The 22,668-nt window shown below is 38.7% G+C and overlaps 1 protein-coding gene across 6 annotated transcripts; it reads left to right on the top strand.

Annotated features, from left to right (window-relative positions):
• The first annotated feature begins 399 nt into the window (after nt 1–399).
• ikzf1 (IKAROS family zinc finger 1 (Ikaros)) lies at nt 400–22,524 on the top strand. Of its 6 annotated transcripts, none has more exons than XM_077495925.1 (8): nt 400–565; nt 6,095–6,148; nt 6,271–6,384; nt 14,452–14,721; nt 17,374–17,541; nt 19,045–19,170; nt 20,142–20,273; nt 20,726–22,524. In XM_077495925.1, exons 1-8 carry the CDS (start codon nt 424–426, stop codon nt 21,433–21,435), a joined length of 1,716 nt encoding a protein of 571 aa, XP_077352051.1. In that variant the 5' UTR covers nt 400–423; the 3' UTR covers nt 21,436–22,524. The 6 variants fall into 6 exon arrangements, with proteins under 6 accessions (XP_077352051.1, XP_077352050.1, XP_077352054.1 ...); XM_077495924.1 differs by having other exon boundaries at nt 20,139–20,273; XM_077495928.1 differs by lacking the exon at nt 20,142–20,273.
• The last annotated feature ends 144 nt before the right edge of the window (nt 22,525–22,668 follow it).

Here is a 22,668-nt window from a genome sequence, read left to right as displayed (position 1 = left end):
AAAAAAAAAAAATGGTATTGGTAAAAGGTTCTGTAGTCACGTTGACCTGCTACAGAAGAGAAAAGAAACACTAAAAGTCATGAAGTGGGAAAGAAAACTGTGTTAATTTCATGGGCTGTCTCAGCGTGCCAGCATAGGTGACAGAAGTGGAGCTGTCCAATATGCAAGTGAGGGGGTGAACCCCCCCCCCACCGCTCCTCTCCCTCCTCCATCAGCATCCTCGGTGAGAATGAAATAAATAAACAATGAATGGTCCACTCTTCTTGCGCGCGCCTCATCCCATCTCATGCATGGCTGCCAGTAATGGTCTACTGGGTGTCAGCTTTTATTGGCACGGCACAAAGCAAGTGCCAAGACGCCCCGCCACACGCCGGGCCTGCGGATAAAAGCAAGCAAAATGCCTCAGTGGAGGACAGTGTAGTCATGTTGGGCTGGAACGAGGAAGTGCAGTGGAGAGGGGAGGGACTGAGGGCGCAGCTCCATGGGGCCGCCGCGCTGCGACCTTCTGCACATGGAGCCGGGGACAGTTGGAAGAACTTCATACTGCAAACTCAAGGAATAGCAGGTAAAGTGGCTTACACTAACTTTTCGCGCAGGGGCAGTTGTAGGATGAGGCAAAAGCTCGACGAGGGCACGGGGAGATGTTGTGGAGGTTTTTTTTTTAGGGGGCATGCCCCTGCTGGAAAAGACTCCTGCAGAGTTTGGCTGCAGGTGCATCATCTCATCCCGGCTCACGCGCGCTTTTCTCTGCCGCACCAACACGCTACACTCCACTAAACGATGCAAATGACACATTTTTCCAACTCATTTTTTTAATTAAACAAGATTCACAGAAATTGGAGGAATGTTTGGGGCATTTCCCATTTTCCAGGAGGGTTTTTTTCTTTTTTGGGAAAAATATGGATCCATATTTTTATAAAAAAATAAAAATAATAATAATAATAATAATAATTTTATTTATCTTTCCAAAATGTGATTGCTTATTCAGAGATCTTCATCTGTTTTTCAATTTCTGTTGTAGCACCTGTTGCAAGTGAAGCACACAAATGAAGGCTTGAAGAATTCATTTATTTGAGATTTTTTTTTTTTTTTTTTTTTTTTTACACAAATAAGGCGTGAACTTAAAAATAGATCAGTACGGCTTAAACGGGAACCTTAAAGATGATCCTTGGATAAATACGTGGTCATTTCCTGCACAACTAAGCTTGTTTCACATTCTCATGAAGCTGTTTAAATTGTTAAACAGGAAGAAAAACAGTGCACAATTGAACTTTTTACAGAAAGGTAAACATTTTAAAATGACTTTAAAAAAAAAAAAGACCATCTCAAAACACACAGGACTGTTCATGCGTTGTGCTTTTTAACTTTAAAAATTGAATTCAATGTGTGTAGATAAATATGTGGTAGCTGGAATTTTACCAATGATGATTTTATGGATCAATTTGACAAAATATAACATAATTTGTCGATTTTTCACTCATATTTTAAAGAAAGCAAGCAACAATAAAAGGAAGTTTTCTACTTAATCCTATAAATGTACTCAAGGAAATATCTATCCAACATTTTACACAAAAGCAACACTTCCCAAAAAATAATTTCAGTTTTCCGTCTATTTAAAACTCGGAAACACACCTGCGCAAATGACTTTTTCGAGAGAAAGAAGCAGAAGTGCTGCAAATGTGCGCTGTCAGAAGAAGGAGAAGTAGGAGGGGAGCAGCCAGCGCAAGACAGGCAGTTATTAAAATGATTGTACTGTCTGAATAGCGGACTAGTCAAGTGTGTCACATGCAAATGAAGGAAACTTCTCATGAGTGCACCTTTGCTCCCTTGTCGCCCCCTCGCAAGGCCCCCCAAGAACGCATCTGCTAACCCTCTACCGGCTGATATCATCCATACGTTTCGTAAGCTGCTGATGTGGTGCTCTTTATGAACACACGCAAACAGAGAGGTTACAACGTATAACTTAGCCCTCCAATTATTGAGAATTACTTTTAAAAAAAAATCTCTAGGATAATTTTCAATTGAAATTCACATTTCCAAAGTCACTTTAAATCTGTATTTTGTCAAATCTCACTGAAAAACTAATACACAAATACAAAAATGAATTGTACATTTGATTTATATTATTATTTATTATATATATTATTATACATTTAGATATATATAATATATATATTTATTTTAGTATATTTATATTTTAGTAATGTTTTCAAGCAAACTGGAAATTGGTTGATTATTATATATGTTCATATATAAACCTTAAATTTAACTGACATATTCTAGAAATATTTTCAAACAAATTCGTTAATTACTATTTATGCCTCATAAATTCATTTATAACATAAACTAAATAAAAGTATACATTAGATAATAGCATTCAATATACTGTGCTAAATGTGTGCACGTGTGCATGCATGCGAGTACGTTTCTATATATAATTTCATTTCATTCATAATTTCTACCAGTGATGATAATATGGCCATCCGACGCATCATTTGATAAATGTGTGCAATCCAATAAGATCCAATATAGGAACTGTACTAAAAATTTTGACTTTGAACATGACATTTACTTTTAAATATCAATTTCAAAGAGTGTATGTTTATTACTGTGGAAAAAAAATGTGTGGTAATTTTGATTACCTTATTTCTCAATATGATGTATTGCAATTCTAAACATTTTTAAATTAATAACTTTGGACTTGAATATCTATTGAAATTATTGTAAACAGCTATTGACTTTTAAGAAACATGTGCAGGTGTGCCTTTAATGTTGTTACGGATTATTGTATACAGTATTACAATCCTTGCAGTTTATTTGCTATCATAGAATCACAGGCATGTGCAAATATCCACGCACACACACGTCTGTTGGTGGTGCGTCTTTTCGGGTATCCAGAATTGACTGGTGTGGTCCTCGGTATCTGTTAACGGTTTTGCTCTTTCTCATCTCCACCCTTCTTGCTGCTGTAGCTGTTTTTCACCTTCAAGAGGATGAGGGCTCACCCCCCACCCCCCTCGCACCCTTTCCACCAGCACACAAACACTAATGTATAGACGCACGCAACCCCGTGTCAACCCACAAGCCTCTTCCTGCCTCTCCTCACTGATACTCAGACCAAAACTTTTCCAGCACACGCGCACCCACACGCACAGACTTCCTGACTACCGAGCGAGCGCCACACTTTCCAGACGTCTTTGCAAGTAGGCTGAAAGTGCTCCCACCACCAACAACAGCAACCGTGATTCCGTGCGCCATGTGCAGCAAATCATCTCCGCCGGTGACCTTTGCCCCCCTTCCTCTCTTAACACTTTTGGTGTCTGCACAAGCTCCTGACTTGACTCCGCAAAACGCTGCGGCGTTGCGACACGCGGGTCCGGCGGCTTCCCACTATTTGTTCCAAATGCGTGGAGCCATCTGTTAGTGAAACAGGAAGGCACCACTGCAGCTTCCCCTTCTCCCTTGGGTTTGTTTCGCTATTTTCAGGAGCTTCACTTCTCCCCGCGCGGCTGCTTGGACCGGGCAGCGGCCCCAGCGAGGGGCTTCTTGAAGTGGCGGAGCCCGGGCCGAGGCTGCCGGGCCCATCTGCTTCAGGCTTGAGGGCCATCCATTATTAATGGGGCCACGAGCGCTGGTGACTCCTCAGATATTCAGCCCTGGCCGAAGGAGCACATCTTGGACTCACTGCCTTCTTTTGCTCCGAAAGAACCAATAAAGATAACTAGGGATGTTCGTTACCACCTTTTTTTGAGACCGGTACTCAAATCTTCAGTACTGACTAGTTTTGTGCCGATACCGATACTGGTATCGGCAGAGGCCCCGATACTGCATTAAAACAGTGGTATCGGTATCGGTGAGTACTAAGAAGTAACATGCCGATACCATTCATTCCATCGCTAATATAGGACTTTGGATGCAGCATCTTGTGTCTTGCTCGTGCACGACATTCACTGATATGTGACATGTTCACTGCATGCCGATCTAAGATAATCTAAAGGTCTGAACCAATGGCAGGACAGTTTTTTCATGTTGAGAAATAAAAGCCTTAGGTATCGGTGTGGTATCGGCATCGGCCGATACTGCAAAGCTCGGTCTCGGGGGCCAAAAAACGGTATCAGAACAACACTAGTACTGACCGATAAGTGGTGATACCATTATTACGTAAGATACATAAAATTAAAAAAATAAAATAAAATAAAAAAATAATGACAGATATTTTTTTAATGACATATATATCCCAAATATAGCAAATTTTCTTAAAATTCAATTAAATTAATGTCAGTTATATTTTTTTCAATTTGCTCATAAAAGTCAATTTGTCAATAAAATAGGTCAATAAGTCAATAAAATTAATTTTCAAAAAATCCATAAATAAGATTAAACAAATAATCCAGAGTTTCAGAGTCCGTGGGAGAAATAGCTGTATTTTGGCAAACCTGCATTTTTCTACTGTCAGTTATAAAAGAATGGGACGAGGCAAAAAGTAGGGAGTCTATTCTATCATTTGGTAGATTCGGTATATATAATTATTGGACGTAATATGGCGTGGTATTGAAAATTTTTAAATGTTCTAAAATGGTTGGCAGTGAATGATGCGTGATGTTTACCTATATCTTATTTTCAAGTCTATGCTTTTAATTTGGAAGGCTGCTCTGTATAGGAATTAGTATACAGTGTTCCCTCACGGTTCCCTTTTTGCAGCCTCACATATCGCAGATTTTTTTTAGTGCAATTTTTTATGCATTTTTTTTTTTTACAGTATAGTAGCTATTTTATAAAAATTAGGAACGTTTGAACATTGAGAATGTTTAAAAAATGAGAGAAATGTGAGAAGATGTAAATGCCTCAATGAGAAAAGTGTACACATTGTGTGGTGAGGGGTTTTAGAGCCTTAAAACATTTATAATAAATATTAAACATAAAGCTAACTACTTCGTGGATTTAATTTATTGCAGGTATTTTTTGGAACCTAACCCCAGCGGAAAGTGAGGGAACGAGGGAACACTGTCAGTAAAACCCAAAGGGAAACGAAAAAGCCATATTACAAATATAATGTAGTGTGTATAACAGCACCGTTCTATTTTTAGCACCGCAGCTCGACTATGTTAACGAGGCAATTAAGTGCATGGCAAACGTAAACGAGGCAATAAAACAGGGGTGAAGTTACGTGAGCTACAAACATATATGAACCACAGATATAGATGATAGTACAACAAGAGTATTTACTTATTCTCAATAATTCACACCGAAATGTTGCTGCTATTGTGTTACCTTATAAGGAGGCACACAGGAAACGAACGAAACGGAACAAAACTTTCTTTCCCACCAGTCTTTCCGCCAGTTCCTGACTGAAAAATGGTCACAAGCCGATACCAGTATCGATATCCGTCACGAGTACCGATACCATGAAATGTGGCCACGTATCGGCTCGATACCGATACCAGACTCGCCCATCCTTCAGTTTTCTTAGAAAACTTCTCCATCCGCCATCCTGTTGGTCTTCAACTCTTTTTCTTTCCACCTTCCTGTTGCAGTTGCTCTCTTGACTCCTTCCCCCGATTGCAATCTATTCCACTCCCGCGATGTCAATCTGACTGACACCCTTGCCTCGCCTCGTCTTATTGCTCCTCTTTTGGGTCGTGGATGCGACCGCGTCTGTGTCGAAGCTGCGGACTCAGCCATGCGTGCTCAGTTAAATTAGAGAGAACACGAGCGTTGATCAGCTGAGCACGGCAAGCGCCCGCATCCTCGGTGACCTGGGGCCAGTTAATTTTCTGCTTAATTTTGCCGCGGTCACTTTGCATTTTTTAGATGATTACGTGGCAGGAAATTAACAATAAATAACAAATGTGGTGTGAAAGGCTGTTCCAGGGGAGCCCGCCTGATATCGGCGGGCCCGCCTGATCTCAGACTCTATCAGACTTGTAATGAAATTGTCTGTAATTCTTTGCAAAGTAATGTGGGCGACAGTGATCTCACCGAGGTGACATAGCGAGAGTGCACCCTTTACCCCGCTCCAGCTTTGTGTAATGTTTCCTCTGCCTACTCTTGATTAAATGTACATACTTTTACATCTCAATCTGTCCCCCATTAGAGTACTTGCACCGCATGGAGACAGAGGAGGCCCAGGAAATGGCCCCAATGCCAGGTAAGAGACTTCTACATGATTGAGCTACGTGCACCAAACAGCTTTTAAACCACCACGAGGTCATTGTAGTGCGAGAGAGGCGTTTGGTGAGTGACGGGCTCTTTCTGATGTTGTCACGCCAGGCCGAGACAGCCCCCCTGCCAACGAAGCGGCCGAGGAGGCAGAGGAGCCCATGCCTGTCCCAGAGGACCTGTCAGCAGGCTCCGCCCACCAACAGCACAACAGAGGGGATAAAGGTATAACTAAACCACGTCTTACACAAATCAGTTTGTGTGATCTTACCGTGCTCGCGTGGGTTTTGTCCAGTTTTCTTAATTGAGGTTACTTGGGCAGCATGGTGGAACAGTGGTTATCATTTCTGCCTCACAGTTTTGAGGTTACGGGTTCTGAGCTCTGGCCTTCTTCTGTGGCGTTTATTTCAAGGTATCGGTAGAGCCGATTCCAGTATCAGTCGCTCTCTTGTGGCCGTTTTACGATCAAACATAAGGCACACATGAAGGATGCTCATTAAGAATAGTTTTATTTATTTGAATTCGTTTTGTTGGGTGGTCCATACAAAATATGTATTTTATGTCCACATAGAAAAAAACAATTATTATACATTTATTTTCCATTTATTTAATGCAAATTTAAGGGAAATGCTATAAATATGACCTTCTTTGAAATTATTTGACATCGCACATTTTTTTCTGGGAGGAATTTTATGTATCACAGTATTAATGCTATTATACAATAAAACAAACATGTACAAGAAAAAAAAATGTCCCCGTTTTTCATACTCTTGGTAACATGAAAGTGGAAAAACATTAACATTAACCCAATACAAATATGGTTGCATCTTTTATTTCACTGATAAAGTCATTGTATTGTAATTGTGGGAATGCTGAAGCATTGCCACATATGTTATTGTGATTTTTATTCTCCACACTTTTTTTTTGCCGCGTAACAACTCCCACATAATACTTCCAATTTTCATGCCTCCTGGGATATATATCATCTGATTCCACATGATTTACAGTATTAGCTAAATGTAACTTTTAATATCAACTTTTCCCCAACTTTTTCCAAGTACCACTTTCCACGCCCATACATATATCTTACCATCATTACCATCTGTCTGAAACTGCTTGGTGGCACAGTTGGTAAAGTGCATTGTCCAGTAATCAGGTGGTCAAATTTTTACCATTAATATCTCTCAATTTACTTCATAAGCATTTCACATGCATTCAAATCATAGCATTCAGTTCAGCCTTCAGCATTCCCACGCAATTTCTCCAGAAATTGCACTTAGTCTAGTTTATAAAATGATTTAAAGTTAAAATCAAAAAGTTGTACTGCAGTGCAAACAAAAGCGTGTGAGAGTGATTTGTTTTGAAGACATTTTTCTGTCAGTAGATGGCATTTAATGTTGGACATTGACAGCACAGTGCAAGAGGCGGACATTAATCGAGCGTGAAAAAAATTGTGGCGGTAAAGGAACTTTAATGTAACTCGATATTAACGTACTAATTTTGACATATATTTAAAATTCCAGATATTTCACTGGGTGCCTTATAAACGATTAAACAGTCATGTAATCGATCCCAAAGCAGCAGTTAAATTAAACTCATGTCGTCTTCAAAAGAGTTGCGGATATTTTTCTTCCCCAACATGACCCTCTGCACATCAAGTGAAAAATATTTGCAGCTTCTAATCCCCTGGATCAATTACAGTCTCTAAAAAGAACGGAATGGATGCATTTAGGTCATTGGCAAAAAAAAAAAAAAAAAGGTTAAAAAAAAAAAAAACCTTCTGATCCATGGCATGTAATTAACTAGCGAAATCTTAAGGAATAGCTAATGTGGCCTTGATTTGAATGTGTCAACATCAAGCCAGGGAATATCACGGTGAAGCTAAGGATGCTTGGGACTCAGTTCCCATCTGGGCTGTATATTTACCTCGAGTCCCTTAAAATTGTTGCAGTAGCATTATACAGCAAACGTTTCATATGCAATTTTTATGGGACTTTGAACAAAGCATATTATTGACTTAATTGAATTGATGCAGTCATCATCATCATATACAATGCTAATGAGTGAGTGTAAATTGACCTGTAATTACATTGACTGGGATAGGCTCCAGCTAACCCGTGACAGGATAAGCAGTAGAACATAGATACATATTCAATCAAAAATGACATTCATTATGACACCAAAAAAAAAAAAAAAAAGCCAGACGTCTATCCGATCTGTGTTTTTCCACTCATCCAGATAACGGCAAAGATTAGTGGCACGCAATAAGAAATGAAAAGCGAGAGGAAACTGAAATAGGATGTGTAAGAGTTTCCTCAGAATCGAGTTGCCGTCAGGCAGTTTCGACACTCTGGGAGATAAAGAGTTCAGGAACAAGGCCAACTAGCTTGAGAGAAACATTGCACACCTGCACACGCACAACCTCTATATCACAATTAATCTCGAGTTGACAGTGAGCAAAATAAGACACAAAAGAATGTGAATGTGTTGTAGTTGAATGTTACTTCCTTCCCTAAGAAGTCAGTATAAAATGGTGTCTGTTAGTTTCTCTGTGATATTAATCACATAAAAAAATAAATGGTGCTCGGTTTTTTATTGGCATTTTCAGCGTTGAACAGGTGTTTATGAATATTTTACTTGTATAATTTAGCTTATACTAGGGCTAATAAACATATTGGATCTCATTGATTTTCACTGCATGAATTTGCGTTCATAGTTGAAAGAAGTGACATCCTGACATGAAACGTACACAAAGAGACATTGTGTTGTTTTCACATTTTGATGTAAAAACTAAAGTTTAAAGGTTTGCTTGTGTTTTGGACGTGTCAGTGCTGTAGTTGAGCACACGGTTCCACTACCTTGCACACAGCCTTGTAACAGGAACCCCCGGCAGGCTCAGCGTCTGTTTCCACACAGCAGACAAGAACGCTTGCTATCTAACTTCCCATATCTGCTATCTATCAACACCAAAATGTGCCAATTACTTCTGCCACAGGACTTGCTTCTCCTTTGTTTGCAAATCAAGGATAACGTTTATCCACGTCGACCCACGAGCGTTTTATTGCGACGCGCTTTGTTTGTCTACTATGGCTTGTGACACGAGCTTCCCAAAACAAGCAAATCAGGATATGTGAGTGAGATAAACATGATATAAAGTCAAAAGCCTTCTTCCTATTCCCGGTTCGTTTGCAACTTCCTCATGTCCATGAGCTGTTGGGCGCAGTCCGACGCTCACGGTTCCCTTCTGTCTGCTCCAGTGCGCTCAATTGGCTGCTCACACGCCACGACTACAACACAAACGTATTGAAGAAGAATTGGAAGAATTACACGACAAATAATTGGAGGTGTTAAACGACACTTTTGAGCTTATTAGTTAACTTTAACCCATATAATTTCACCGTACTTTTAATTACGGCTATGTTTAAAAAAACAAACAAATTTAATATATTCTATATATAATATAATATAATATAATATAATATAATATAATATAATATAATATAATATAATATAATATAATCTATATCGAATCGATTTTCATTTTCAAGACTGCTATTGACTCATAAAACCATGAATCAATTATTTTTATATCTTTTTCCCCATAAAATCATGAGAAAATAGAATTTTAAAGGCCATTTTTTGTATTTTATTGTTTTCTTGAAATGTACTGTTTACATGAATTTTAAAGTATTTTTTTTAATTTATGAAAGACCTGACTTATTGCACTTTAAGACCATTCAGAATCTTTTTAATTTAGATGTATAATTATTGAATTATATTTGTGAATTATTATGAATCATGAATCACTTAAGTGATTGTTCATTAATAAACTAAACCATTTAACTAGTTACTAAATTTGGCATTTAATGTTTGTGGAGTTTTTATTATGGCCTTGTATTTAAGAAGAATTTATATTCCATAATTAATCAATACTGAACTCTTGTGAATCAAAATCGAATCAATTGTGGAAATTAGAATCAATACCAAGCCCTAGTTTTAATGATTGTAATTGATACAGTAGTAACACAGATAAATACTATTAATGGAGTTTGTTATTAATCAGTTGGAATTGTGAAAAGATGTATTTACATTATTCAGCTTGCTACTTGGATTGAGAACGTGAAAGTGAAATATCCTTGTCAAAATGTTTCATATATAAATAATACATATCATTACATACAGTAAATGTGACTCCTGATTTGATTAGATTTTAATCCCTAAAAAAAAAAAATATTTCCAGCTATTTAAAGGACCAAATATGATAGCTACAAGACAAATGGTGAATAAAATACAGCCTCATTTTTGGGGGGCGAATTGTGTGAAGTTGTCCCCTTCGCTTTTGTCTTTTCTACTCATCAGAAGAATACAAAATTTGAGAACATTTTCCTGCAGACAACAAAAGTTGAAGGAGTGGAAGTAACAATGCACGTTCTCTCTGTAAAATGTGAGAGTTAAGCAAACAGGAGAGTGAAAAAAAAAGAAAGAAGAAAAGTCAACCTGTTTCAGTTACATGTTGTTTTACAATTCCTTTCCCAAGCTTCCCTTTCTGTCACTTCTCCATAATTCTTAGTATTTCAGTTAGACAGGCCCTCTTTCTGAAGCTTCCCCTTTTCCATGGATTCCAAAATGTTTCACGATGTCCACTTCTTCCTCTTCGGTTGTTAAAGCACAAGGGTGAAGCGTGGGGAAATGAACATGACTCGCAAACCGCAGCTTGCAAGTCTGTCAATTCTCTTAAGCGAGTCTTCTGGTGGGAAAGAAGGAGAAGGTTGTCATATGCAGAGGAGACTTCTCTTTTTTGGGGGAACACAAATAAAAAGGTTGGCTCCAGGAATTTGCCGTCATGCACACACAAATGTACTATTTTGCAGATTCTGAACTGATTGAAACGAGCATAAAAACTTGCGTGTATGTTTATCATATACATCGTCACCACTGTAGTCCTTCGTTTTCACACTACTTCCTGTGTCTCTGTTTCCTGTTTATCTCGCTGTCATTTGTTTCACCAAAATATGATGATGGTGTGCGATGATCTCATCGTTGACATCCTCGGAAACACAGCATGTATCTTTGCCACCTGAGTATCACCACTTTGCTTCAGTACTGCAGAATTGAATGATCATATCAAATGTTAAATTGCCGAAATTAGGTGTCAAGTGAGGCAAATATTCAAATGTGAAAGGGAGCTAGTTGTATCACTTTTTATACTTTTATAATTTTTTTTGAATCAATACATCTTATATAAACAAAATCTATACCCGATGAAAGACCTAATCCTTAGGTCTATTTTTTGTATTCATGTCATTTTCATACTCTGTGTCAGTACAGAGTTATAAGCCATCAAATAGGGAGTGAACATGTGACATGTTGCTCCACCAATGGGTAAGTCACAATATCTGGGGTAAGATGTCACACCGGATTTTGTAACTAATAAATCAAGGACAAAATTATCCTTGTTCTCCTGTTTTGTTTTGTTTTGTTTTGTTTTGTTTTGTTTTGTTTTGTTTTGTTTTGTTTTGTTTTGTTTTGTTTTGTTTTGTTTTGTTTTGTTTTGTTTTGTTTTGTTTTGTTTTGTTTTGTTTTATTGTTTGTTTGTTTATACGTCCAGATAATTTTTTTTATCATTGATTTTGAAACTTTACCATGGTCATTGAGAAAACGTTAACATAAAATCTTATTAACTCATTCACTCCCAGCCATTTTCACAGAAGTAGTCCCGTTCGCGGCTGTTTTACTGAATTTTGACTGATTTTGCAAGGCCCACAGAATATTGTGTTTTATGGCTATAAAAGCATGGAACCTATCAAAAGAAAGATTAAAGTCTCTTCTTTCATCAAGAAAAAAAGTATGTTTCTATCTTTTTCCGTTTTGCAACAATTAGCATTAGAAGAGAGCTAAGTTTCATCAGTTTTCACAAATGTATTCAAAATTGTAAGTAATTGAGCTTTTTTTCTACATGGCCCTGGTTGATCTCCTTTGCTCTGCTGCCACCTGCTGGCCGTGTGTGTAATAACTACCATTTCTGAAACCGTTCTTTGCAGTTGAGAGGCTGAATCAAAGCCTTCTGTATGCTCTAGCATAAAAAACAAAACAAAAAACGTATAAATACGTCTTTGGGACACTTAGAACATTAAAAAACGTATTCACACGTTATTGGGAGCAAATGAGTTAAATATATGAAAGTCCTTAATAATTGCTGGCATGTGGGTCATGGCTATCAGCCTCAAATGCCTGTTTTGCTTCCCTTAAACTGGAAATTTTAGATTAAATTGAATAAAAAAAATAAAAAAATAAAAAAAACAGCATTTCGGTTAATTGATGGTTCATCGTGAAACTTAAACCAGTCTTGACACGTGGGCATACTGTAGTTCCAACAACAGGCAAATACATTTTTAAACAATGAAACAAAACATGGCAAACTAATTTCTTCACTCTTCAGACACAGAGTTGCCAGAGGTGCATTTTTCATTCTCCCATTCTTTGCATATGTGACAACAAACCCCAAAATGACTGAGACAAGTTGCCCCAAACTACCATGTTGGCTAATATGTGCTCTAGTTTAAAGTTAGCTTAAAACCGAGCATTTCCTGAGGTATGACAAGATGCCTGACTCTCTCCTCTAATGAGGCCACATGATTTGCTGCTAGAATTTGTCTCTGTACAATGCCTGTATATAAAGTAATATTGAAATATTGTTCTGTGGATTGTGCAAAACAGATAACTGGCACTCAGGTCATAATATGCTATTCTCTTCTCAGACAGTACACAACCCCTGACCATTTATGCGAAGAAAACTAGTATTCCAGTTTTCGTTGCGCCCTCTGGTGGAGAGGAAAATTGCAATGTGACAACTTAACCGTGATAAAACTAGCCCCAGTCTCCCTATATTTTTATCATTTATATAGTTTTCACTACCAGTAATTTTGATATCTATGATTAATGGAGTAGAATGCACTATTTGTCCCTAAATATTTTTGTTACAAAGCTTTCTAAGATGGTATTTTATGTTAACAAGTACACAGCTTTTTCAATTTAGAAAGAGAATGACATTCTTAGGAAGAACATTCTCGAGTATGTTCTTTGAAAGACCGTACTCATATGAGAAACAGCCTTTTCTCCTCCTCTTCTTCTTCTTCTTCTTCTTCTTCTTCTTCTTCTTCTTCTTCTTCTTCTTCTTCTAGATGAAGAAGAAGCAACCCAGTAGTCACGATAACTTTAGTTGCAGACTGGTTTCACTTTCCCATTCAACGGTCAGGGCACTTGGGGTGAGAATAGCAGCTTGCTTGGGGATCACATCTTTAGATTCAGATTACGTTATTGATGTCTAAAAGTGCAAGTCCTCGAGTCGAAGAAACATGAAAACAACAATGACTAACAGTGCGAGACAGAATGGGAAAGCCTGGCGGGTCTCCCCTCAGTGCCCCAAGTTTCTTACATGATTAAAAAAAAAAAAAAAAAAAAAGAAATACAAAAGTGAGGGGCAATTAAAAACAAGGCTCTAACATAGTATTAACCTCGAAAAACAAAACAAAAAAAGACTCACATGTTGGAGGAAGGGGGGCTTGGGTGTGGACAGACTTTTACAAAGTGAGCTCATCCGCAGTGCACGTAGGACGTCAGATGGTGATAATTATGCATACAATGTATGATCATGATTGCGTACGTGTAACTTTGTGTCAAACTGGCACACGAAAACATATGGTCTTGTTGCCATGGAGACAGCCTCGGCTGGCGGTCCGCATCATACACCTCCAAATGTTGCCATAGTTCTGATTTACTACTGGTTTGTTGTTTGGGTAGATGAGTGTGCATTTGTGCACATTTTGAATCAATGTATTTAGATGTCGCCTCGCTTGCAATGACAGGACAAATCCAAAATGTCTGCTCATAATGTAATCACATGGGCCAACGTTTGATTCATATTAGCTTTTAACCACAGATCGCTCAAGGGGGCTAATTGGGATCTGTGATGATCTGATTCCATATGGGGCAAAGGAGAAAAAATGGAAAGTAAATCCAGTGTTCCGCAACTGAAATACGAAGTAACAGTTCCGTCTATTCACACTGATTAGGAATTCTGATCTTATAACAGAGAGAACAAGTTGAACGCTCACAGCCCAGGTAAAGGTGACATGACAATGTCACAAACGGGAGCTTTATCTTTTCAAATGTAACACGAACTAATTACACCCCACGCTAATAGACTGCCCATCTCTCGCTCTATACATCATGACAGAATCTTGCTCTTCTTCTAAACCGTGGCCCTTCCCCTCCCCCTGCCCTCTTTTCCAGCCTGTAACATTAAAGTTGAGGCTCGCAGTGATGAGGAGAATGGGCTGTCCTGTGACATGAATGGCGCGGAGGAGGAGGAGTGCGCGGAAGACTTGCGCGTGATCGATGCCTCGGGGGCCAAGGTGAACGGCTCACAGCCGAGTCCCGAAGCCAAGGTCTTCTCCTCGGCTGGCGGCATCCGGCTGTCCAACGGGAAGCTCAAGTGCGATATCTGCGGGATAGTTTGTATTGGCCCCAATGTGTTGATGGTGCACAAGCGAAGCCACACTGGTAAGCCGCCTGCAATACATCACGCCCTCCATATGTACCCATGTTCAATGTTAGTACACAGCAAATCGGTCAGTGTTCAATTTCCAGTGTTTGATCCAATATGCAGTAAGCAGTGTTATTTTAACACTGACAGTAATTTTTTTGAGTGTTGGGGTGGATGTTGGGTGTAACAGAAAAATTGACCACACCCGTAAATCTTCCAGCGCGCTGTTAACATTTCACTAGCGATACATCCAGTTGTTGTTGTTGTTGTTGGGGTGGCGTGACTCAGTGGTAGAGTAGTTGTTTCCCAACCCTGAGAGCGTGGGTTCAATCCCAGGCCAATGGGACAATGTTAAAGTATCCTTGAGCTAACTACTGAACCCCCAGTTGCTCTTGATGCCGTGTCATCAGTAGTCAAATTGTGAAGCGCTTTGAGGGCTTGTAAGGAGGAAAAATGTTATATAAATTGTCATTTACCAGAGTGAAGTGTAGTTTGAGTTCAATTCTTAACACTCACACTAGTGCAATACACTCTTAAGTGTTTAAACATCAGAGTTGAGTATATTTTGGCAGAATTAAATCTTTAAAACTGACACTAGTGTAGAGTACTACTCAGTGTTTACTCGGGATATAACAATATGCAAACATCACAATATTATCACGATATGAAGCTCACAATACGATAATTATCACGATATTATGGGGAGTTTTGCGGAATTTAAAAAAAAGGTCACAATATTGTAAAAAAAAAAAAAGACCTCATACTAAAAAAAAAAGCACAATATCGTACTTTTGTACGTAACAGCAATGCATATAAACCACATACAATCTCTAATAACACCTATTGAGGCGCTTACTTGTTAATGCACATACAAATTGAGTTCCTCCACATTCACAGGCATATTACGTTCTCCTTCATCTGACAATTAGTATCGATTTTAAACATTGAAGGGCCAAAACATCCCTAACGAAAATTAAATTGTACTAATAAACTAGCCACGAGAGGGAGCGAGAACTGCACAAATGGAAATCAACCTGACTTTTTTTTAACAGATGCGCTGCTTTTAAATATTGTGAACATGACGACGACGATATTGTGGCAGTTTTAATATCACAATATTGTACTTATCGTTACATCCCAAGTGTTTACCTGTGTGTGTTTTTTTAACACTATGCAGTGTTGTTGTAACACCGGTTAAGTGTGAAAAAAGTAACACTGTGTTAGATTTACATTTATTGGTATTGACACAGATAAACACTTTTCTACTGTTAGATGTAACACTCTCAGTGCTACATCTAACACTGGCGATTTTGCTGTGATGGAAAGTGGCTTCGTCTAATGTTTAGAAGACTTCTTACCCGTAGGCAGTATTGTAACCTGTTTTGGGCTTTTTGGTGGTTCTGACCAAGTCATTTCAAAATAAGATACTGCCTACTGACTACATGAAGACATCAAAACGGATGTCTTCTTGCTTTTTTTTTTTTTTTTTTTTTTTGGCATGAAAGTCACACTAGAACTTGGCTTGTGTCTCTTTGTGCATTCCGTACAAACAGTAATGATACTGATAATAATTGTAGTTTGGTTGTGTGCTTGCAGATATGTCCTATCAATTTTGAAATCACCATTAGCATGCTAAAAAAAAAAAAAGAACTGAGTAGCATCACGTGACAAGTAAACAGTAACTTATCACATTGTTGTGCAATCAAGCAGTGAAGATAATCTTAAAAAAAAAAAACTTCCCCAGTTGAGCAAAAAAGAAAAAAAGAAAAAAGTCTTCCTATGCGGCAATTAAATGGGATCTCCGTGCAGTCACAAATATATCTAGCTATTAAAAGTTTTTCAGAAAATGTGAATTGATATTCTATCATAATGAACCCAAACCAGTGGTGGGGAACATTTCTGAAAAAGGCACTTAACTGTCATGCTGTAGAAACTAATGACACTCAAAATGGAATAAAGGAACAGTAGACTAATGTAAATGAAAGTACAATAAAGGATATAATGAAGTGCCTCCTATTTGAATAGAAAATATTCTGTGGTTGAGTCTTTGCTCCTGAAATGCATTTTTAATGAATTTCCCCTTTTCGATATTTTTGCTGCTTCACTGGTGACTCGCATTTTATTGAGGTGGAGGCTTTGAAAAAAAGCCATATTAAAAGGTTCTCACAGAATGCCACAACACTCGGGGAGGCTGGATATTGGTTTATTCCAGGAGCGCTGATCAGGAAGACTGGCTCTCAACACAAAGTGTTTCCTTCACTTTATTCAAATGAGGCTGAATTTGCATTGTGATGTGCTGCTCTTATTTTAGAGACGAAGAAGAGGAAAAAATGAGTTTTTCAGATCAAATTGACCCAGGCAATGGTGCATTACGGAACTGCCAGGCTGAGTCTGAGAGGCTCTTGTTCGATCAGAGCACCGGGAGTTGATGGGGCAGGCAGGGGGGCATGAGGGGATGGGGCGTCACTGTGGAACACCCCCCACACAGTCCGCCCCTGAGCCGCTCTATTATCTCACTTGTTCTCCTTCCTTGGATGTTTGTGACCCCACATTCACGCTTACTCTTTTAGTCCTCGTAAAAAAAATAAAATAAAACATGTTAATACTTTGTTGCTCATTGTTTCAGCAGCCACTTTACAGTATTTTGCATGTTGTGTTCTTGCTCTCAGGAGAACGTCCGTTCCAGTGCAGCCAGTGCGGTGCTTCGTTCACCCAGAAGGGCAATCTGCTGCGACACATCAAGCTCCACTCTGGGGAGAAACCCTTCAAGTGTCACCTTTGCAGTTACGCCTGTCGAAGGAGGGATGCGCTCACCGGACACCTGCGCACACACTCTGGTGAGTAACGCAAAAGTGAAATGAACATTTTTAGTTTATTCATCCATTTTCTTAACCGCTTGCTACTCAGAAGGGTCGTGGGGGTTGCTGGAGCCTATCCCAGCTAGCTTCGGGCCGTAGGCGGGGTACACCCTCAACTTTGCTATAATTATAGTTAGTTTTATTTTAGTTAGTTGTGTACACATAAAATGTAGTTTCAGTTAGTTTTATTTTTTGAAAAGCATATTTGTTTTTATTTTATTTCGTTAACGAAATTGTTTTTTGAATCAGAGTTTTTTTGTTAGTTTTAGTTAACTAAAATAACCTTTAATAGCACCCGTGTTTTTCGACACACTCCCTTCTTACTTTGACCATCTCCAAACATTTTTGTTTTTATTTTATTTGAACTGAGTCAAATGCCATTTGTAGTATATGTTGCGGGCCACTAAAAAATGGACGGCGGGCCGTCAATGGCCCCCGGGCCGTAGTTTGGACACCCCTGGCTTACAGTAACTCAAAGTAACTTTTCCCAAAAGTCTGCCATATATATATATATATATATATATATATATATATATATATATATATATATATATATATATATATATATATATATATATATATATATATATATATATATATATATATATATATATATGTTTGTTTTTTAAATTAAAAGCCGATATATAACTTCTTTTTACATACCATTACGTTTCTTTTGACATCACACACATTTACGAATTTGTAGTAAGGCGGCCATTTTGTCTTGTAACCATTTTAGAAAATTAGAAATAATCAAAATAGAAAATTTTCACAAATTTCATGTCAATTAAGAATGTACTGTATTGATTTTTAAAATTCATTAAGTGTTCTATACAAAATGTGTATTTGATGAAAAAATGGGAAAGGATCATTGAAAATTGTCATATATATGATACAATTTTAAGTGAAAATGCTTTACTGGGATATGCAGATCAAGGTTTCAAATTATCTGCCATTGTGTTTTTTGGGGAAATTTTATGTGTCAAAAGTACTAGTAGTATCGATACTTGGTGGATTGGTGAGTACTCAAGAGTTGAGTACTCGTACCGGTATTGGTCTGTGAAAAATTGGTATGGAACATACTGCTTTGGTCATCTTCTACAATTTTTGTCAGTCACTACAAATTTGACTTTGTGGTTTATACTTAAAACAAAAGTCCACAGTTGGTACACTAAAGATGAAATAGAATAAAATAAAATGTCTTTATAGGTGTACCTGCATTTAAATTTATTGTAAACAAATTAATTGTAATAAAGTTAGAAGAAAATAAATTAAACACACAAAATGTACTCAAGCTTTCCTGAAATGGGGGGGAGAGTGTTTGGTACTTGAAAAAGACAGCAGACATCCCATGATAAATAAAATCTCTACAATCTATTTTAGAACCACTTTCTACTCTATCAGTAAAATTAGAAAAACAAGCCAGAATCGGTTTGTTTTTATTGCCGTGGTTGATCGAATGTTTTGTTTGTTGTTTTTTAGTTGGAAAACCCCACAAGTGTGCTTACTGTGGGCGGAGTTACAAGCAGCGAAGCTCTCTGGAGGAGCACAAAGAGCGATGTCACAACTACCTCCAGTGCATGGGCCTCCAGAACAGCATTTACACAGGTCGGTGCCTCGTGTATGCTTTCCCTCTCTCCCAAATATTGATAAACGTTATTTCATTTCATCAACACACCAACAGCAACAGGTTAGCTTGCACATATACATATGGGGACCAGAATTTTTTTCCAAATTAAAAACCCGGATACTACAATTTAGTTAAAAAACAAATATAAAATTCATTCTCACCAAGAACTATTTAATCGCTAGTCAATCTGTTAACCCAGGCCTTTGTATTACTATTTATTACAATTCGGCTACTATGCTAAATGCTATCTTGGTTGGCAGGTCAACAGCGCTAAACAAGTCAATGCACTCATCATTATCCAACCACACGGTCCCTCATTGTAACATTGGAAACGCACCGCCAGAAACGCTCAGGTGGCATTCGGTCTGACTACATTTCCCATGATCCTTAGATACGGATGCAAGAAGTACTGTACTTCTAGTATGCAAGCGTGTATAGGAAGGAATTTAATAGTTATAGTCCTATTTAACTGGTTTATTATATGAATCGCTATGATAATTGTGTGATGACATATACATGGCCCAAGGAGTGGCTTGCTAAAAAATAAATAAATAAACGGAACACCGGGACAAGACCTGCGTAAAAGTGCGACAAAACAATGGAGGTGACGAAATCTGCCGGGACTTGGGACACAACGCTCAAATGCTCTCTGTTAAAATAGTGACTTCTGGTCACCCTGCATGGGTTTCCAGTACTGATGAACCTTGAACTTGTGCATCTGTCCATATATTACAGTCTTCACAGACTATGTGTAAACGTGATCTGAAACTGAGACCTCTATTGATTACCTTTGTAGTGTATCATAAGTAAAGGGACATTAATGAAAATAATGCTCAAGTCAGCAGAAAACAAAAACTAAACAAACAAAGCAGCCCTCCTACACTACACTTTCAACCAACGGCAACTATTTTGACTCTAAAACCTCCTTCTCTGTCTTGCTTTCCAGTAGTAAAGGAAGAAAGCAGCCAGAATGAACAGAGGGAAGACTTAAGCCAGACGGGATCTGACAGGGCCTTGGTGCTAGACAGGCTAGCTAATAATATAGCTAAGCGTAAGAGCACTATGCCACAGAAGTTTGTGGGTAAGGGCTGAAATCTGCTTTTTTTGTGTCAATACATTTACAATAAACTTAGCTTCATGATAGGTCTGTAAATTGTTTATGAATTGCTATTATTTTTTTCTAAATAGCACGTGCTTTCAGAAGTACTATTAGCATAACCCACTGCTAGCTCATCTAAAGCTCTACTATTTTGCACCTTTGCTTGCTCTAAAGTCACTTCAGACTTATTTTCCTGACCAGTGACTTGCTCAGACATTGAACAGGCTCAGACTCAGTCTCACAGGAGTTTGAACTTGGCACACAATGAGGTTACACTTTTGCTGTGCTTTTAAAATGTGGTCTGGAATGGTAATGTGAGAGAATGACTAAAACAGCACTCACAACAATTAAGCTTAGCTCAAGATGTGTTGTCAAAGTATGTAGGTGATATTTTTTTTGTATTTGTGGCAAGCAACATGCGTGTGTTTCCTCAGGTGAAAAGCGCCTGTCCGACCTCTCCTACGATGCAGCGCCAGGCGAGCTGATTCAGCCCCACGTCATCGACCGGGCCATCAACAGCGCCATCAGCTACCTTGGGGCAGAGTCGCTCCGGCCCCTGGTCCAGCCCTCGCCGGCCTCTTCTTCTGACGTGGGCATGGGCTCCATCTACCCGCTGCACAAGGCGGCCGCAGAGGCCCAATCTGGAACGGGCCACAGCCTGTCAGCAAATGACAGTGCGGCCGAGAACCTGCTTCTGCTCTCCAAGTCCAAATCCGCCTCCAGCGAGAAAGACGGCTCTCCGAGCCACAGCGGCCAAGACTCCACCGACACGGAGAGCAACAGCGGAGACCGAGCGGGCGGGGCGGCCCCCGGCCTCATCTACCTGACCAACCACATCACCTCGGGGGTGCGGAACGGCGCGCTGCCCCACGTGAAGGAGGAGCAGCAGCGGCAGTACGAGGCCATCCGGGCGAGCATGGAGATGGCGTCGGAGGGCTTCAAGGTGATGACGGCGGACGGCGAGCAGGTGAGGGCCTACAGGTGTGAACATTGCCGCGTCCTCTTCCTGGATCACGTCATGTACACCATACACATGGGCTGCCACGGCTTCAGAGACCCCTTTGAATGCAATCTCTGTGGCCATCGCAGTCAAGACCGATATGAGTTCTCTTCGCATATTACGCGGGGGGAGCATCGCTACTGATGACAGCCCGCGCGTGCACACATTTGACCCTATAAAGCCAAACATATCATATTAAATACAAGATATTTTGAGCCTCTATTTCACGAGTATCATATTTTTTCCCATTAAAACCCTGACGTATATGATCGGACACGCATTGCATGGGTAATCCATTAGATGGCAGTATCACCCATTTGATGGCTTTTCCAGTGACCTTGCAAGATCGTTCTAATTGAAAAAGGACACTTATACTTATTAATAAAGAGAAATGTTCTTTTTGATGTCTGTTTATTATTATATTTTTGACAGTTAGAAACGTACAAATTTAAAGCATTGTGACCAGATGTATCAAATATGACACAAATCATATATTTGCAAATAATCACAATTTTTTCTCATATATTTCATGGTTCAGGCTTTATAGGGTTGAAATAATTGCCTAAACGTGCATAAATGATGTGTGAAAGTGAGATTTTATACAGTGTGCATGTTTGTTGATTCAGAAGTGTGCCATCTGAATCTCATTTCAAAATATGAAACTTATGTTAAAAAACAAACAAAAAAAATGTGTTCAGTAAAGACAAAATGGCAAAATGTGCCTATAAACAGCATCACATCTTACAGTATGTAAATTTTCTTATGTTGTATTTTATGTATGTATGTATGGAACTTTTTTCCTCTAACCAAGCAGCAACTTTATTTTCTTGTTTTTGACTGAAGAAAAAAAAAAAAGTGTATTTACAGGCGTGTTCACTGATGGAGATGCAAGCTACCGTAATTATCTGTACAGTCGATACAAAATGTCAATGTAGATTATGCAACTCTTCATCAAGTTCATTTTCCAACATGTATTCTTATAGCAGCCCTCATGTTATTTATATGACTTTTACTTTCACATTTGTCTTTTGTATTTATTACAGTGATTGGTGTTTGTCCATAGAATAGTTGCCACTCCTCTTGTTCAACTGTATTAAATGTGTTTGATGGCGAAAACATGACTGCTGCTGAAAGGCAAAAGCGAAGAAAATGTACTGGAAATTTCTTTCATTTCTGTCAAATTCAAATTGTTTTGTCACAAGATTCAAGCCTTTCGAGGCTTACTAAATATCAATAAAGGATATTTTATATAAGCAAGAATAATGTGGAATTATTCCAGTAAACTGTTCAAAGGAGATTAAAGAAGTGAGAGGATCAGTCAGATGACAATAGCAGACGACACCATGGACAGGTTTTGAAGCACCGAGCCTGTCTTTG

Source organism: Festucalex cinctus, chromosome 14, assembly GCF_051991245.1.
Source record: "Festucalex cinctus isolate MCC-2025b chromosome 14, RoL_Fcin_1.0, whole genome shotgun sequence".
NCBI classification, from domain to species: domain Eukaryota; kingdom Metazoa; phylum Chordata; class Actinopteri; order Syngnathiformes; family Syngnathidae; genus Festucalex; species Festucalex cinctus.
This window is presented reverse-complemented; position numbering and strand designations above follow the sequence as displayed.

Bases quoted from the DNA above. Each gene is read 5' to 3' on its own strand.
- ikzf1 (XM_077495924.1), top strand. From the start codon at position 424: ATGTTGGGCTGGAACGAGGAAGTGCAGTGGAGAGGGGAGGGACTGAGG. The intron at 566-6,094 runs GTAAAGTGGCTT...GTCCCCCATTAG, and splicing joins GCAAACTCAAGGAATAGCAG to AGTACTTGCACCGCATGGAG. The intron at 14,722-17,373 runs GTAAGCCGCCTG...TCTTGCTCTCAG, and splicing joins GCACAAGCGAAGCCACACTG to GAGAACGTCCGTTCCAGTGC.